General features: G+C 43.6%; 1 protein-coding gene across 2 annotated transcripts in view; it reads left to right on the forward strand.

Moving 5' to 3' along the window:
* mpp7a (MAGUK p55 scaffold protein 7a) overlaps positions 1 to 19,817 on the forward strand; it is a 147,981-nt gene that overhangs the window by 46,898 nt on the left and 81,266 nt on the right. For both annotated transcript variants that reach the window (XM_080050158.1, XM_080050159.1), the window contains exons 3-4: positions 9,480 to 9,598; positions 19,649 to 19,726. In XM_080050158.1, coding sequence (XP_079906284.1) covers positions 9,480 to 9,598; positions 19,649 to 19,726 — 197 coding nt within the window. The remainder of the gene's footprint in view (positions 1 to 9,479; positions 9,599 to 19,648; positions 19,727 to 19,817) is intronic.

Here is a 19,817-nt window from a genome sequence, read left to right on the forward strand (position 1 = left end):
ACATTTAGGCAGACTGCGAGTGTGTAATGTGTAGATCTTATTAAAATGCTCATTACGGGAGTGTTTAGAGAGCAAACACATGGGCAGACAAATGGAGGGCATATGTAAGATATACCATCGCTCTCTCTTTCTCCCTCTGCCCAAGTAAACAACACGGGCCTTCGTGTGGATTAGATTCTAATAAATGAAACCAAAAAAGCGAGAGAAAATAAACTTGAAAAACAATAAAAGGTTGGAAAAACCCACCTTTTAGAATATTAGTGTGGGGAGTACTGGAGAGGCGGTACTGGTGATTGGGTTACTGTAGACTCATTTCACTGTGTAACTTCTAGTTTTTTTTTCACAAATGCTTCAGAAGCAGATTAATGACAGGGCTGTAGTTGATGATGCTGGCCATGCTCTTGTTGAAACATTTTGTCTGAGTGTATTGAAGCCCGACTCTCTATCCTTCAACATCAAGAAAAAAAACCCTGCCCCGTGCTTCAGCGCGCTGTAGTGTGACATTAAGTTGGCTACTCTTTCTTGGGATCTAATGCACAAACACACATTAATTCACATTCTAACAAGGCCGCCAAGAAGAGACAGAAAATTAGCTTTTAATTGTGCAAACAGGGCCTGGTAATGGGAGGCCGCTCCACAGAGACATCCAGGCGATAAGTCAAAACTGTGCCTGGGATCAACCTGGACACTCCGTAACCCGCCCATGTCCTCCAGCAAAGCTATGCAGCTGCTCTCTTTTCCCTCTCTCCTCCAGACCGCTGCTGTTAAGTCATTTCTTTCTCCCGTTCAGCTGTGATAGAGTTTTGTCGTGGGCTCAGTCGGGGACAGATCACTGTTACGCCTCCGCTCAGTTTTGGCTCGGCTCGTCTCGGTTTATTTCAGCTCCCACTCAGGGATCTTCAGACAGACAAAACCCCGCCCACTCCTCTGTCTGCTACACACTCTTTATCTCCCTACTGAACTCCATTAGCGCGGCAAGGTCAAATTTTGAGAAATGTTATTCTTCTTTCTTTGTTTTTTACACTGTGTGGGTGTCTGTGTTTTGCTGCGTTTGTATTGTGAACTACCGGGAATCTTCACCTAAAACTATACAGCATCACCGGATGTGCAATCAATCAAAAACCTCCTCCACGCTAAAGAGACACAATAACACTGATCGGGATGAAAAGGGGATGAGCATTGCGTTCCAATTTTGTTTCATTTCAAAATTAAATGTAGAATAGCATATTCCCTATTTTGAGAGCAGAAGTGTATCATTGTTGTTCTATTGAAAACAATGGTACCATCTGATTTCACCTCTACTGCATACAATTCCATGTGTGTGTAAACATTTCTTTGTATGCAGGGATGTTTGGCACTCGAAGAGTAATTGTACAGTAATGGCAGATGAGGCCTTCTGCCGATGAGCAGTTTTCTCAATTGCTTTCAACATCTCTGTGAGACCCTGAGACTCACAACATCTGGTTTATGCCATTCAGAGGTCAGCGAGCCCCCTGGAGTGAGAGTGGGTGTTTGCTGCTTGTAGCCCCATTTCCTCCCTGCTTCTGCAGTTATGTGATAGCAGTTTAGTGTTGGAATGGTTCATGTGTAGGGTAGAGGTCGAACGAGACATCAGAACAAAGCACTAGACTTAAATCTATCTTGGACAGTGTAGGGTGCAATACCTTTCTTTATGTAGTTTCAGATCATCGCATTGCCCTTTAATCCACTAGAATGTTTTTCTGTACAGTCATATTTTTCCCTTCTGGTGTCATCCATCCGCAGTATAAGTCTTAGGATTGTGGTGTGGTTGGAATTTTATATTGTGGCTTCATGCCTGCAGTTCCCTGAAAACCATCTTCCAAAACATTGCCAATTGGCCACATATATCTATATTGGTGATGGCTAACCTAAGTGAAAAATAAAATAATACTTAAGTAGATTTTTAAAAAGTACACTTAATATATTTAAGTCTGTTTATGAGCAATGTACTTCAAGTTGCTCTTAAGTTAAACTTAAGCAGTGCTTCAACATAATTTACAGTACAGTTGCTCCACTAGTTTCTGTCGCAAGTGCTGCCTCACTTAGTTGGCAAGCTAGCTGTTGAGTCCATCAGATGTGTTGTCTTTGTGGAGTTACTTAACTCTCAATAACTTACATTCAATTTCAATGATCAGAATGACTTTCTTTCTTTTAAACACACTACTACTGCTCTTGTTCCTTTTACCTGATTCAGTGAACAACACATCAACGATGCTTATTTTTTAACTGACTGCCCTGCCCAATACTGCTGCTGAAACAACTGCTTGGTGACAACCCCCCTGTGTGCCATTACGGTCACTGCATGGTGTCCCTTAAACCTTACGCCCCAGGCCAGCCTAATCCCTTGAAATCCTTGCACACACACTCAGGAGCAGGCACTTCTAAAGACCCCGATGCCCTTTTATTAACCTTATTAAAGTTTACGGTGTTATTCCAAGCCGTACCTGCGTGTTCTATCAAGGTTTACAGCCCCCACACAGCATTTAAAGATAAGGGTGGTTCAGCCATGCACAGCTGCGGAGGAGGTGGGCGACACTCGCATGAGAGACTACACATGGAAATCTTGCGATGGGACAACGCTTTTACCAGACACGCTAATAACTTACCGGCTGCATGTGTGCATGTTTGTGCAAGAGCACGTAAAGTGATGTGATGAGCGATTCCAGCCATCTTATTCTCTCAAATCTTGAACAGCCCCTGTTTGAAAAAGCTCTATAATGTTACTGAGTAATGGCATGCAGATATTTCTACGGTGCACTTTCTAACTACACAGCATTATTGCTTCCGCATACACATACTGTTTTGTAGGACACAATTCTTACATTAACATGAGTCTCTGAATAATATGAATATTATAAGAATGTGGTCATATTGTTTTTACTCTTTAAAGGTTAACCGTGAAATTTTCCATCCTGATGTCAACAATCCAGAGCATCTGGCCTTTGCCAATTTTAACTCGTGGGAGATATTGGGAAGGTTTGGGGGAGGACTTTGCCTATATCCAGGTGGTGTAGGGATGGCGTTCCACTAGGAGCTTCCAGCCATTTGTTGTGATCCCTGGCCACTAGCCAGCTCTGTGCCGCAGTGATACAGTACCGTAACACAAGGATTTGTTGCCACTGGAAGAGCTCCCTGTTTCCAGTTACATCAGAACTTAAATTTCCACATAATTTTAGCAAAAAAAATTAAATAATAAAAAAAAAAGGTTAAAGGAAGCAGATGTAAAAGAGAGAAATCAAGTGAGTGCGACTGAGAGTGAGGAATGATGACTTTTATTTGTTTGAGTATATGAGGAATACTTTTGCTTTTTGTCGAGGTGGGATGACATCCTCCACTGTTCCCTTCCAAAGCACACAGGGCATTAAATCGGTCATTGGCGGGCAAGACATGCTCACTTGGATTAGAAAGAACCTGAAAACAGCTTTACACACCATGTGCTGTGTTTGACAACAGGCAATGGGACGTTGAGTAATGGCCTGCAACTTTGAGACCGAGACAGCGAAAAGATTTAAAGTGTAAATTTAAAGCACAAATTTTCATAAGTGCTGCTATTAAGGTATGATCAAAATGAAGCCTTTCAGGTGGATGTCTTCCTCTGATTCTCCTTGGAAAACTTGCTAGGAATAAGGAGCTGGCCGCAGTTTTGGACAGAACATGCAGCCGTGTGCCAAACATTCTGCTGCTGTTCCATTGCCACAATAAGCAGAGGTGACAGGTCATTTGGATTTGGCCAGCTTGTTGTGGCTTCTGTGTTTTGTCTGCCATGCTAGAGCAAATCTATGCTCTGCTGGCTCCAACTTGGGCCAAAGAACGACCTTTCATCTCAATCTGGGGAAAAGAGAAGTCCTTCATACTCACTGCCAGTCTCAGCCTTCCCACATACTTCAGGACCTTCCTTCTCGGAATCCAATTAAAACTAGACTGGCATCGTGCTATATTCTCCATGCTCCACATCTCGTATCTGTCTTCATCCATGATACTGTCTCTGTCATCATAGTTTGATCTAGTCAGATGTTCCTTACCTTTCGTTCTCCACACTGCATTTCTCTCCCTTTCTATCTGTCCTTACATTTTATATAAATTGTAAGTTTTCAGGAAGTTGCTTGGAAGAGAGTATAACTACTCAGACCTGGACAAGATACCAAGTTCCATATAAGTAACTTCATTCTTGCCTTGTTGCTGGTGTGTTCACTCAAGCCTCACTTGTCTGCAGTGTGATTGTCATAACTATTATAGCTGAAAACACGACTTGCTCTTCAGGTTGCGGGTGAGTCCTGCAGACTATATGTATTCAATTATGTTGATTACTCTCGTACTTTTGTCCTGTGCTCCGTTTTCAATGTGCTGACAGCCCTTTTGAAGTGCACAGGTGTGACGACGCGTGAAGCAGAGGAGGGGCGAGCCCTTGCTTTGACGATATTCGCCGGCATGTTGAACACAAGATGTAACATAAATCCTTTTTGAAAAGCTTGTCCTGTGCTGGTGCTGAAATGCAACTTGGGTAAGGTCCTGCAACCTGGATTATTTCTGCTCCCCCCTGGATGAGGCAAGAGCTCCGCAAAGGGCCACAAATTCTTTGTAGGCCTTGAAATGACATGCATCCAGAGTTCAGCCTGCGGTATGATCAGAGTGACGGTTGATTGCACCTGGACCAGCCCACTGTACTTGTTGAAGTCATTTTTCCATGCCTCGGAGCCCTAACTAACATCTTGCAAAAGCCACTCGTTCTCTTTTTTTTCCTCTTTCCAACTAAACGATGGAGTTATTCAGAGACCGTGACACTGAAATATCATTGAAGATGATATTGGAGGGCTCAATACCCTGACCTGTTTTAATGTGGAGAAGTGGTTTGGTCTTTGGAACTGGTAATGGTGGAGGCTTGTGGGCTTGAATGGAACGCCGCCTCCTGCTGTTCCATTAACGGGACAGGCACATATTACCTCTTTCAAAGCTCTTCCATGGTTTGCCACTGTTACAAACCAAGTAGAACGCTGTTGGACTCATTGGAAGTTTAGTCTGCTCAGCTAATACGTCATATAATTTTACGTCTGGTAGGTAATGCTGCACAAGCCAAATGTTCTGGTAAACCAGACAACCAATGCTCCCTCTTCTATTCCATGTTCTACATGCTACTTTAGTTGGACGAAAGTTCTAAAGGGGATCAGACAGGCACTGGTAGTCTTCAAGACATAACAGAAGCTGTATTTGGCCAGTGGATTGATGAGATATTCTGTCCTGTCCTGAGTTGGCTGTAAACAAGGGGGCATTAAACACTTCTCCTTTTTGTTTGGCACTTGGCTCAGAATAAATCCATCTTCCCACCCACTGTCTGTCTAGAGTTTCTCCCTTTGGATGGAAACCTGTTTACATAAGTGCAGGAATCATCATCCCTGTAATTGATGATGTAAAAAACCAATCACTCCCCGGCCTTTTCATTGCGTTCCTTCTGGTCTTTCTCTTCTGCCTGCGCACATACTTTATTCAGATGTTATTTAAGTTTTGTGCTTCTTAACCAAATCTTGCATCCATTTTTTCCTTTTTGCCCTCTGTGTCTCAGCACCTAGGAGAATGTGCAGGAGGGAAAATTCAGAAATTGAGTTGAAAAACCCAGCTTTCATTTCCTGTATTCGAACAAGTTAGTTTTCTCCAGACAGGCGGTTTGTCTTTCTGCATGTAGTTCAGTTACAAGATGGAAGTGGGGCCCTCTAAGCATCCGTGCTGTGCAGTCCAGCATGTATGGAAGCTATGGACAGTGTGACAAATGTGTCTCCCAGCAGCCTATGTGGCCTAGTGTGGCGTGTAAGTAGACTGTGCCAGAGTTACAATGGACTGGTGAGGGTCATATTTTACAACCATGCAAACTCTGTGTTGTCAGATTAGTCCCTGTAATTTCCTCATCTTGCAGTCCTTTAGAAAAACCCATGAGGACGTTGACCTATGTGACTAGCAATTTGATGCATATCATGTTTAATGGATGTCATTGTCTGGGATTGTTTGTGTGTGTGTGTGTGTGTTTGACATAAAAAAGGATCTGTGAAAAACACTGTTATTTTCTTTAACCACTGTGGAGGTGTGGGCGTGAGAGGGGAAGTGCTGTTTGGCACTTGAAGCGGTCACTTCCTTCATACGGGAAGCTTCGGAGGCCGTGGCCTCTCAGATTTCTCTGAAGACTGTTTCGGCCAGCCCGTGCAACATCACGCTGGTCTTTGGGACCTCTGGGCTGGGCTGGTCCAGCACTAACCACAACAGAACCTAGTGGTCTACTACAAGACACTGCCAGGTCCGCTACACACAGCCGCCGCACCAGAGGGTCCGGAATAGTCCGGCCAAAACAAATCACATGAAGCCAGACCAGCCCAGCAAGAACAAGTCAATCCACCCTTTAGTGGTGACGGTTTGGCGCAATCTTTTTTCCTTTCTTCTTCTTTCCCCCTCTCTCATTTTGTCTCCAACTGTCTGTTCTGGACATGGTTTTTGATGTTCCAGATCTATACATGTGTCTATACATTTGGCCCTGGATTTATTTCTCTCTTTCTCTCTCTCTCTTTTTGTTGTCCACACACAGTGATTTCACCACCACTGTGGTTGTCCTTTTGGCTCATTTTCTCTCTCACTCTTTCTGCCTCCGTTTCTCCTCTGTGCTTGTCCACCCATACATTCTTAAATTTAATTTCAGCTTTGCAGTGTCCTTGTTTAGATCTTGGCTCCTGTACAGCTCTCTCTGTTGTTGTTTGAAACTGGGTTCTTCTCTGGTTCAAGGGGTTCAGCTTGACATAGTGACCTCAGAACCCACAGTACACGCACAGTGGCAGTCTGACTTTATCTTTGTTTCCCCCATTATGTCATTATTTCTGATCAGCTAATGGGGTTGATGCGTTTCCCATGATGTGTCACTGGCACACACATCACAAAGCCTGTTTTAAGTTTAGGAACTATGGATAGGGAGGTATTGTTGTCAGAAGGAATAAAGGATTGAATCCTTGAGAGTGTAGACAGAAGGTGGGACTTTGCACCTGGGGGAGGATCATTTGGGACGCTCGCTTTCTCCTTCCTTCTCTCCCTCCTTCCCTTCATCTCTTCCTACCAGTATCTCAGCACTACCAATAGTAATGGACTTCCCATACACCATTCCCCCCACACTCTCATCACCCTTCCTACACCCCTCACCTCATCCCATGTCTCTTTAAATCTTTTTCTTAATATATTATGTGAGATGTTCTGTTGGGAGTTCCAAGTTGTAAATGATTGAACGAGCCAGATGCCCTAAGGCAGGCTTGTGGTAGTGAGGAGGCTAAAAAAGTGTGTGGTGATAAGGACCACAGAACCAGGCTTGGATGATCACATACCAGGTACAGTATCACACACCAGACTTGAGTTAAACCACGTGGGTCGCCGTAATTACTGGTGCACATGTGTTGTGTGAAAAAAGCTCTCTTGTTCAGTGGCCTTTTTCTCTCCTTTGTTGTACTTCTTTCTTGACCACAGAACTTTTGAAACAGTGAGGTATGAGGCGCTAGCACTGCACATAACCCAGGTTGTGAGCTGAAGAACAGGACAGAACAGGATATCATCTTGATATACACTGTGCGTCTGTCTGCTCCAAAATCACCCAAATCACCTCCAAATGGAAAGCAGAAGGTTCAGAGTGGCAGATGACAGTCCATCCATCTGACTAACCATGCAGCAGCAGTGAATGACTTGTGCTCAGTCAAGTCTCAGCCTCAGCTCTCCAGCCAAAGGGTATTAGCTGCCAGCATACACTTGCTCTAAGTCAAGAAAGTCCGCCAGTTCCGTCAGTCAGTCATTCATCCGGCCAACGACGTCAACCATTATTTCCAATCAATCATTTTCAGCTAAGAATTGCTCCAGTTGCGTATGTGGTGCTTTTTTCCTCCCTCCTGCCTCTCTTTTGCTCTGTCTCCTGATGAAAGACACTCTCGGAGAGCCAGCCAAGCTGCTGAAGTTTGTTTTGACGTTTCGATGGCTCCACCGTGAATGTGTTTAGAGTTTCTACACATGATCAGTGTTAGTTCAAAGGATTTCATCCACCGTGTGGTTGTGTTTGAGGAGTTTGAATGTGGGGGGGCCATTTCTGGTGCGTTTAGTAAAGGGGGTCTTTGATGCATTCAACCCATCTTGACTGCACGCTGCATTGGCCTGACCTTTAACGTAGCCTCTGGTTTGGTGGATCACAGCCAGGCTGAAGACCAGAACAGAGCAACAAACAAGTATCTGCTACTACTCTGCGTCAGTCGTGCTCCAGGACTCTGTTGTGTTTGGAAGGAACTCACTCACTGGTTTTGTGCTCTCTCCCTCTGAGTGCTTCACCTCCCCTCTGCTTAATCTTGAAACCATCGGCTCCCTAGTCTGGTTCTCTGTAAATTGAATTTGAAATATTCATTCCTCGCATAAGTCGGGTTAGTAAACCCCCGAAAGGCCTTACAGATTTCAGCATGTGTCGTTCTGAAGGGATTCAGATTTCGGCTCTGGGAATGCTGATCCATGCACCCTGTTCCTCTCACTGTCACCAACAAACTTTGCTCATGCTATGGTGATGACCTGTGTATGGAACATGTACAGTATACCTGGAACAATGCAAAAGGCTACTGTCCTCTGTGAGCTCATGACATCAGTTAGTGCACAGCCAAATCTGTTCACTCAATTTACCTCAAAAAGTTTAGGTGCAAAAGTTTATTTTCAGAACTGTTCAATTCCTTCATGGCGTTCAGTATAAAAAAAATACTGACATAACCAGCACAACTGCCACATAGAATTTATCTTGAGTACTTCTTCCTAGACTTCTGTTTAGCAAACACACACGCACTTTCCTCCAGGAATTGATTGTTTGCAGGCAAGAAAGATGTGTGGATGGAAATCCTCCCGAGGCATGTGTGCCATCTGTTTTGTCAGAAAAAGGTTAATATTAAACTCTTGAACTGGTAAAAAAAAGGGGATTTATAGTTGCCTGACATAAAGTTATTGAGGTTGTTACTGATTGGGACTGCAGGTTTCCTCGAACAACAAGGAAAGGTTAGGAGAATAGCGGGAAGTAGATGCCTGAAAACTGCAATTTTCCTTCCAGTGACGAGCAGAAATGTGGCGTTAAGAGTGCCTTTTCTGTAGCTTGTTGCAGTGTTTCGATGCATTTACTTGTGAATATTTTATTTTCTGCATCCGAGGAAGAGACAAACCAATTATAAAATGTGTGCATGTGATTAAGCCCTAGTATAGGCTTTCATATGTTTACAAATGCGTGTTTTTTTCTTACTGTCTGTTTACTTAATATGTCTGGGTGTCTATGTATTCCTGCACACGTACAACACTTGTGTTCTTTTATGTAGTATTAAAACCGCATATTGTATGCACATCTGTTTCTATGCGTATGTTTTCTGTGTGTGTGACTGTGCATACCTCCCACCACCATGCCAACTCTTTTGTTTCCTGTTCCCCGTCTGCAGGTCTGTATGAGCTGCTGGCGGCTCTGCCCTCCCAGCTGCAGCCCCATGTCAGCCGCCCGGAGGACAACACCTTTCTGCAGGACATGTTTGGGGAGAGAAGCCTCCAATCCCTGGTTAAGGTAAAATTAAAAAATAAATAAAAATAAACACCTCTCAGTTGTGTATTCAAGTTTTGCTTTGTGATTTCATGTTGGTATTACCAGGGCTGTGCAGTTTTCAAAGAGCAAATTCATTTCCGCCACAACCGAGGAAGTGCTTTAGAAACTTTAGAGAGTTATGTTCTTAAAATGCAGTTATACTCACAGTATGTAATTGTATTTGACAGTTCTATTATAGGTAATAATTCAATTCAATTCAAGTCTCACTTTTGGTCTGATAAATGACCCCTTACAGCAACAAGACCGTCGGAGAAAACAGATGACATTGCAACCTAAAAGCAAAGAAAAAGGCACATTAGGTTAATTCGTATACAAGATATTATTTCCTTAAAAACCTCAATTAGACAGCCTATAGAGTCACATCCTTCCCTTGGTGCGAAAGGAGACAATCTATACCCTCCATCCTGGGACCCACACCCCTGAGCCTACCTCTCATATTCACATGAAAACACACAATTTGCTCAACATTGCTTTATTCAACCTCCTACCTAACAGTCCCATTCATACTGTACTGCAAGTTTATTGTCATTCCAACCGTCTACCCACCCAGATTTCCTATGGAGATGTGGTCCGGTTACTGCCTGTTACACTAGATAGCTGCACAGTTCAGGGAGAAGATGAGCACACTTGATATCTTTATATGCTTGCAGACAGACAGTGGTAATGAATGTAACACATTCTGTCCGTCTGCCCTAACCTCATCTTCACTTGGGATTCTCTGCGATCTGCAGCCAATCTCCTTCTTCATCCGCTGCTATTGGAGAGGGAGCAGGAGGATTTTTTGTGACATGGGGTTTTGGTACTCTCTATTCAACTCCTACCAACTGCTTCAACTCTTTCTTTGGTTCATTAATGTTTACTGAGAAGGCTATATTACTCAATATACTAAGACAACGTCTCTAATTGTTAGAGATACATTTGATTTAGTTTCTGCTCTCTGTTTGAAAGAACGCCCAAAACTGTTTTCATGTGCTGGCATGATATATTTCCTGCTTTGGTGGTCTCCCTTTCTCTCAAGCCAGAATCATTAGAGACGATTAGGAGAAGAAAAATCGACATAATTTGTATCCCCCTCTAAAGAAATCTTTTCTTTGTAAGCATGTTTGTTCAGGATCCGAGGTTGTAATTCGTCAATGTGAGTGTGTAAAAGTGCCTGAATTAGAGCATACCCCCAGGTGCTGAAGTAAAACCCCAATGTCCAGACTTGAGGAAACCAGAAGGGTTTCATTTGATGCCTGGATTGTTATGGATGGCCAAAGAATAAGGCACCTTGTACGTGGATAATGATGGCAGGTTTGGGCTCACATTCTCACAGGCCCCAAAGAAAACACCAGAGAGAATGATGCTAATGAAGGTGGCATTATGTTTCTGTGATATTTAGCCAGGCATGAGGGTGGAGCTGCCAGCATTCACCTAGTCCTCTTACCACCCCTGATTATACTATCTAAGCTTTCAAGAGCCACTCATACGAGAGAAAGTGCTGCCCAGACAAAAGCCATGTCCTCACAGCCTCTTTACATGGAGTGAAGGAAATGCACCATATTGCAAAAGGTCCTTAAACTTTTAACCCAACAGATCATTTTACTCTGCAATGTTCTCCATCACAGATCTCCTGCACTACTGTGCAGTACCCAGATAATAAAAATGTAACAGAAAAACGGTATTGAAGGTAGCCTAGGATTATATATCCTATCTGACCTCCAAAGTAGATAGGGATTGCGTCACCTCCCAACCAGATACATGGGGATGAAGGGATGGACAGATCTACGGGAAAAGTATGTGTCTGCGCCACCACCCCTAATAATGATAAATGGCTGGGAGAGAAGCGGTTTACCAATACTCAATCTTGTTGTTTGTGAAGTTGTTTTGAAGTGGTTACAAAGGGAAGCACAGCAAATTGAGCTTTGTGATTTTCAAAAGCCAATTTGAATACCATTTTGTTTTTGTTCCATAAAGATAATGAGTCACTCTCATTTTGAGGCCAATGTCAGTGTATTTCAATTAGTATCAGTGAAAAGTTTAAGCTAATAATAGCCAATTCACTATAGCTACTGCAGCAGTATAAATACCCCCAATACGACACAGCCAGGTCCAAGTCTTGCCATCGCAGCCACAGAGTGATCAAATGCAACAGTAAAACATCAAGCATAATATATCTTCACTGAGTCTGTCCTACCTATTTTCCCATTCTTCCTTTTCGTCCAATGGAGAGAAACCGAGCTGCTTTTAGCGTCTCTTATCGTTAACGTGGAGGCATAAGTAGAAACTGCCCTGTTCCAGACAGGCAGAACTACGTGTTTCCTCTGCTTTTGACTTGGTACTAAGATGTGAGCCAGCCTGTCAACTAGAGAGCCAAATGGACAGAGGGGCAGACTTTGAAACACACACACAAGTACAGAACAACCATCTCACCTTACAGTAGACACCAGCACTCAGACACAACATTAAGGTGAACATGGCTAACGTCAGTGGCACACCATTAATGAAACCTTAATTGTCCCCTTCCTCTAAAGCCTCACCACCAAGTCTCCACGGATTCCACCTTTTATTCCCCAATGCTGTGAAGGGGATACTTTGGGAACGGCTACACAGCAGAGAAAAACACACACATCATGTTAATCTGACAAGCTCTGCAACCCAGGTCGCTCATATGGAAACGCTCAAACCTCACCTGGGTAATTATGGAGCATCACTTACTGGGCAGTCTGTCTGGAGGAAGAGAGAAGGACCAGAGGAAGAAGTGTCAAAGATGGGAAGGGAGACAATAAAGAAGAAGAGAACTTCAGACCTACACGAAAACCAGACTTCAGTTCTTTGTGTCGCTCCTCACCTGCCCTAATCGGATCGTCCTTATCCTGTTATGCCACAGACATGAAACAAATATTTCCTAATATCATCTTTTAGGGACCAGAGCTTACAAGTTTGCCTCATTTTGCAGACTTATTAGTTGATCAGCGTCAAAGCCAACATGAAATGTGAGCACTGCCGTGCGTAGCTAGCATAGCTTAAACGACGCAGGCAGTAAACCGCGTTTCAATTAATGGGAGTTACTCAACTGTGTTTTCTATAAATTCCACCACACTCAGTGTTCCACTGCCAAGTTCCAGTTCCATAAAAAGCCACAGGAAATATAATACAATATTCAATTTCCACCTGCCTCAGGTGGGGCTCGCCGTTAAAGACCAAGTTTCTGTCAGCAGTCCTTTAGCCAGGCTCCGAGATACCTCATTTTGTGGTCAGTCAGTTTTCCTTTAAATTCTACTCCTGTTAGTTGCTAATGGGCTTGGCGCTCGCATCGTTGTTACACAGCAATATTGATGTGGGCTTGCCAGTTTGTTCTTCAGTGCTACAGGCCTTTAATGACATGTAAAGGTGCTGCAGCTAATGCTTGTACCCAAGTGGAAAGTTTTGGCTAGTTTTAATAAATAAGCTGATTCAGACAAACTACACTGTATTCCTTAACTACCAGACTTGGTGTCCCATGAATAACTGGATCGAGCTCTAGGTAGCCCTCCAAGTTGTATGACTCACCCTGTAATGTCCATCATCTCTACCCCTTGACAGCAACCATAGAGTTTGCCCTTTAGTCACATATCTGCCTTTCCACACCTGAAAATATACCATTCCCCATCCACATTAAGAAATATCACAAAAAGGAAATTGTTATAAACCTCTCTCCCTGCTGCATAGTCATGTAAGCCCCACACCCTGTATGCAGCAAGGAAACCTGGCTAATCATCACCTGTAAACCCAGAGATTCAATCGTTCTTTCTGTGGTCAACTGGTCCTGTAAACTGGTCACCTCTGATGCCTGTGTTTATTACTTTAGGGAAACGGTAGCACTAAGGAAAGTTGAGAGAAATTCTTGAAATCTGCTTTGGAAAAAGGACTTTCATTCCTTCAAAATAAGTTGTGCCTTTATTCATCTAGCCTCCTTTGTCAACTCAGTGAAGCTTCTTGGTATTCTCATTGAAAAAGCTTGGGGCTTTATTATGGTAGTGATTTGATGAAGACTTTGTTTGAGTGCATCATCTTGCCATTTGCGGCTAGAAAATATTATTTTTGACTCAAGCCAAGGTTTGTGGTTTAAAAACCTCACTTGAATGCAAACTATATGCACTTCCTTGTGTGCTGTACTTGTTGCTTAGAATTTCCAAATATTGTCATAGGAGTTTAATGGTCGATCCAAAGCTTGAAGTCAAAAGATTTTGCTTAATGTTCACAAAGAAGCACCTCTGAATTTAACCATAAGAGCTAGGTGAAAAGACAATGGACGGAGACAAAGGCAAGGTTGTGATAGGGTCAGGGCAAATACGAAGGGAAACTTCTTCTTAGTACATCAGACAGGCTGCAGTATGGCCTGTTGACTTCTAAAATCTAATTTGTTTTAACCGTGTCTGGAGTACTGGGCTATAGTGAATGTTAGGAGGCCTACAGATCCACCATTCTATCAGTCATATGTCTGTATTGGTAATCAAGGAAAATCTCTGGAGTGATCTCGCAAGTCGCAACCATTGTTCCAGGTCACTTCGGTTGACCCCGATTTTGTATTCCTTCGGGAAGAAAAGGGACTCAAAGTGAAACCAGAAGGTCTACATAAAACAAAGCCAATCCTAATATGACATGCAGCATAGGAGCACTGCACAAAAAAAATGGAAAATTAGGTTCATGCTGCCGTATATGTATTTATGGATCCTGGAGAACTGCCTGAAGACATCATCAGCTCACCTGGAGCTTTAAAAGATAGTCTTAACAAATTCATACGTACAATTTATTCTCCGAAAAGCACTTAAATCAATCGGATTCAGAAAGTCAGTGCATTAGTCCTCAGCTATTCCTAATACTGCCTCGTAAAACAATAGCAGATGCACATCGTATGTACTTTATAAATCGCTTGATTAATATATGCCACTTCCCTTGTTTTGGGTTGCTGTGTGTATAAGTGAGTAAGAGGCTAAAAAACAAACAGGAAACGTTCTGTGGGAATTTTAGTTGTGGCTAAATGTCATCGTATGTAGTGGGACTGTGTTCTACAGTGTTCTGGCTTCACAAAACACATGGCACACATGGAGGTGTGTCAGAGGCCTCTCTGCTTCTTTACCCAGGACCTCCAGGAGGAAATGTATCCCCTGTCTAAATGATGTGGCTGTCATGATTATTGGCAAACTGCCCGGGACTCTCTGGCTCTTTCCCCTCTTGTGTATTGGATCAAATGCTGGTTCTTAATTAACTGTCACATTCTCCAGGCCTTTTCCCCAACACAAATCTTAGGTTTGCAGGATCAGCACGTCAAGCCCTGAACAAACTTATGGAGAATGGAGCTGTGATCTGCAGGACAGTTCATGAACCACAGTCCAGGACCTGATGCCATCATGCCAGGGCTACATCCAACACTTTGTAAACCAATCCACCGTGACAGAAGAAAAAGCAAATCTCAACTTTTCTCCCTTCGTTCCTTGAGTAAACATATCATTTCACAGCTATTCCAGTTGCAACCCTGTACGTCCGTCTGTAACCCCCACCCGCATTCCTATGTCCGTAACTTAGTGTCGTCTACCAGGCCACACTGCATTGACAAGGTGGTCTGGATCAGACCAAGAGATGGGACCCGGGTGGATTAACGCAGGCCTGATACTGGATCCGCGCTGGTGGGTAGATATATAGAAACAGCAGTGGGACAGCGATCGTCGACCCCAACCCGTCCGACTGGAAGTTTTCTGGTCAGTAGACGTTAACCAGAGGCCTTCAGCCTTCTCGCAGGACGCAAAAACAGAAACACTATCCTGCCCTGTGATCTCCAGACCTTTCTTTCTCCTTCCATCAGCTCACCTCTCCATCTATCAAGCATTCGCTCTCCTGTACACTCTCTCCCTCTTAGTGCACCAGACTTTGCTTGATGTAGTGTGTCTGGATTATTGTTTGCAAAGCATTTTTTTTCTCTCGAAACGGGTCATTGTTAATGCATTTTGATCAGGAGGAGAACACCAGTTTGAATCACTGCATATTATTCATGAAGGTTTCTTGAATGGTCTCTAAAGTCTTGACCCTTAGCCTTAACAGTGATCCTTTGCAGTGGTTGTTTCTCCTGTCTAAAAAAAGATGAAGATGGATGTCGTGTTTTCTTCCCTGTCCATACTTGTTAGAATCTGTTCATATCAATTACTGCCGCTGTTAGTGTTTTTTCTAAATGTTATTTTCTCCATATGTTGCCGTGTTTATTTTAAGCCCGTTGGGTATTTCTGGAAGCAAACACAAGTTAGTCTCAGGCCTCTGTGTAGAGACACACTGCTTCTTTGTAGCATGTTTTTTTTCAAGTGAAGGTGTACATTCATTCATCTTTCTCAGCCACTTTTCTATTAAAAAATAAATAAATAAATAAAATTATTTTATTTTTTGGGGCATTTGCACTTTATTACACAGTTTGGAGAGACAGAGATGAAATGGGGCAAAGATGGGATGACATGCAGAAAACTGGCCCGAGTCGGATTCAAACCCTGGTCCACTTTGAGGCATAAAAATAGGGGGACACTCTTAACCACTACACCACGAGTGCCCCCCTCCTCCCTGAGTTTTTAACTATTTTGATCTCACTCTGCTTCCATATTTTACGTAAAAGTAGTACTACAGTAGCCTGGAAATCCTGACCCTGATATCTTGAACGATAGAGGGTCTGGCGACGATCAATAGTAATTTCCAACTCTAGGGGCGGCTCCTACTCGTGCATTTCAAATGCCACTGCACGCAGTTGGATAGCACTACAACCAATCAGAGCGATGCACAAGTGACGTAAGCCCCGTTCGTTTAGCGAACAGCTGTTAAACTGTTCAATTAAACGTTTGCCGTTGTCGGTCGGCAAAACAGAACATTCCACTTACTTGCTAGTGAAAGCTATGAGTCCCGTCTTCCAATTCGTTAAGGGTCGAGGCCAAAGCAGTCTCAAACTCACACAACATATCCGCAGCCATCTTTGATGTTTACTATCACAGCTTCGACGTCGCATGCACGTCACTGTCGTCATCCGGTTACGTCCTCCCCAGAGCACCATATAAAGGGCTCTGGCGCGCCCATATTAGATAGAACCAATTGAAACGTTATACCAGATTTCTGGTAGTCTTGATAAGCTTCAACGGAGCGTCTCCAGACCAACACGCGCAGCAAATTTAATTTGCCAGCGCCTAGTGGCAGGTCTGGGAATGCCAGGCTAGTACTACAGTTCTCATCGGAGAAACTTTAAAATCCCACACTTTGATTTGGTTAGGTGTCCAGGAGTCGCTCTTGATTTGTGCTAAGCCCTATTTGGCTGTGGCACCAGGACACTTTGCCTGTTTGCCAGGAGTGCTGCTTGCCTCACCAATGGGACAGGGAATGCACTATGCAAAAAGCAGCGTAATGACTTTCAAATGCATTACCGCGTCATGGACAGGCACTTGGAAATGGTCCTGAACTGTAAATAAAAGCATTTCAATCTCGCATTCACTCAGAGAGCAGCGGAGAAATTCCACAATAACTAAGTAAGCCGAGGTGGTGGAGCAGCAACTACCTAAACAGATGTCACCAGGACTGTGGTATGTTGGAGCGCTGAATGCACTGGCAACCACTCTCATTTATTTCATCTGTTTTCTTACAAAAGATGATCAGGTCAGATGAAGTAACCAGAGCTGCCTGCCTGTCGTTTTATGGTCTTCTACTGTAAAAGAACAGACAGAGGATTCAGAGCACAGGGTGGAGTCGGTGGGACTTCATGAACAGTAGAGAGCACCTATTCAAATATGACGTGGCGATGTGAAATTAAACAGATGAGGATGAAAATTTCCTATACTTGCCCTGGAGTGGCAATCTTAAATGTGATGCCATAAAACATGGAAAACAATGACCACATTTAACTCTATATTACTAAACTACCCAAGCTCATGTTAGCGTCACTCCAGCCTTGTTGTTTAGCTATTCAGAGTTATATCAATATATAAACACGTGTGCAAGAACTTCACGTGTTCTTGCACCTCTCCAGGCCAATCCTCTGCATGGTTTTCTCTTTTGCCAGTATCATGGCTGTCTTTTTTTGGTCTTCAAGCCACAGCTTTTTGCGCAACCATCCGTCTCCCTCAAATTACCTCCACGACACACCTAATGCACCATGTTTTATAGCTGAGTAATGTCGGTGTTACACATGGATTTGAACCTCTATGCTGACCTTGAAACATTGATGCTATGTTGGCTAAGTGAGGCAGTCATAGCGGGTCATGATTTATGATACGTCCAGCTGAAAGAGCTGTACCTACTTTAGTACCTGTAGTCATTATAGGCAGAAAGGGGCATATACGGTTTATGCTTAGATGTTTCACACATTGTTCTGTTGCATTTTTCTTACTGGAAAGTCATAAAAGTGCCAGTGGAATGCTGATTTTATAGACTTTGTATTGTTGACGTTTTCTCTGGTGGTTATCAAAGACAGATGGCACTTTGAATAGATGTAACGGAAATCTAAACATGTTGCATGCATTTTTGCTGAACAATCCTTTTGAGAACATTTCTTTGCAGAATGTCATTCGTGGAAGGATGCATCCGATTCTGTAATCCTGTGATTGTGTCTTCACACAACATTCACCTCTCCCCGACTGGCTTTACACATAGCAGCACATTCCACGGTGCTGCTACTGCTGAATACTGTCTAGTTAAGGAACACTGTTTGTTTGATGAAAAGTATGTCTTAACAATCCTAAAACAGATGTTTTAATTGTGAACAGCATCTGTAGCTGTTCACAATTCGACAGCAAACAAACTGCTTTTCTTTTTGCTTTCTCTCATACTGAGCAATTATCTGTTTCAAAGTGACACAGCTCCATGTGTGTGCGTTTGTGTGTGTGTGTGTGTGTGTGTGTGTGTGTGTGTGCGCTCAGTGCTCACACCCACAATTGTGGATTTGGCCATACAGACACAGAGTTGGCCCAGCAGGGGCTTTCCTGTCACTTGCTCCCCAGCCACAGGGCCTTCTGTCCCACCTTTGTGCTGGAATGCTTTCTGGGACATCCAGCTTGAGGCTCTAGGACCAAGGCCCAGCTATCACTCAACCCTGTGGCCTAGCTCCCCTTCACCATGCTGGGTTGAAGAGAGACACAGGACTGGCTATTGAGAGGAAAGTCGTCCCTGTCTTTTCTCTGATGGATCCTGACAGCAGTCTGTATGCTGTCAACGCATTCTTGTACAGCTGCTCTTAAATCACCACTGGGATGGCTGTAGTGTTTCTTCTCTGTTTGTGTGTGTCTGTGTCTGTGTGCGTAGGCTGGAGCACGAGTGTGTGTTTGACTGCATGTGTGGGGGTGCAATGGTGTGGCTGTGTGCATAAATGATTCCCTCACTGCTCCACGTATCTGTTTTTGGAGTGATGAAGTGTTTTTCTGTGTGCAAATGACTAATTGCAAAGCACGGGCTGGTCCTAATTTCCACTTTAGTATTCTCTCCAGAGATGCAGCTTTGTCTCCTAACACTGTGCAGTCACAGTGTTGAGGCTGATAAGGCAATGTTTAGCCAATTTAACCAGGCTGTTGAAATGATTTGAAATCCTCACCAGGGCACTTGGGTATATCAAATGCGCTGTGGAAAACTGGATTGTTTGTACAGTACAAGCGAGCTGAAATACTTAGAAGGGCTCTGTTGTTCTCGGTCAAGGGGGTCTTGTGTGAAAGAGCTGTTTGTGTGTGTTTGTACGTGTGATTCCTTGTTATTATGGTCTACTGTGAGTGAGTGTGTGTGTGAGTATGGTGTGGATTGAGGCTGTACATGTTTTTGTACATGTGTCCTTCTAGCAGTGCACATGGTTGTGTGTGTGTGTGTGTGTGTGCGTGTGTGTGTGTGTGTGTGTGTGTGTGTGTGTGCACACTATGTTAAAATGTGTGTCTATGTGTGTGTGTTTGCTCAAAGAGGCCTCGCCGTGGCCTCTTCAGCCCCAACACTGACCTCCTTCCTCTCTCTGCCCCTCTCTCTCATACTGATGAACACAATCTGTCCTTTCAGATCCATGAGCGACTGCAGCATTATGAAGAGAGCAAACCATTACCCGTCCTGGACAGCGCTGCAGCTCTGGCACATGAAGTAAGTTCAAATGAAAGGGGGAAAAAAACAGCATCAAGTGTCTCAGTAAGACGTTGGCCCACCATGGCCCTTCTAAACAGGCTTAATTGCT

This window comes from Ammodytes marinus (assembly GCF_949987685.1).
Source record: "Ammodytes marinus genome assembly, chromosome: 21".
Lineage (NCBI taxonomy): Eukaryota > Metazoa > Chordata > Actinopteri > Uranoscopiformes > Ammodytidae > Ammodytes > Ammodytes marinus.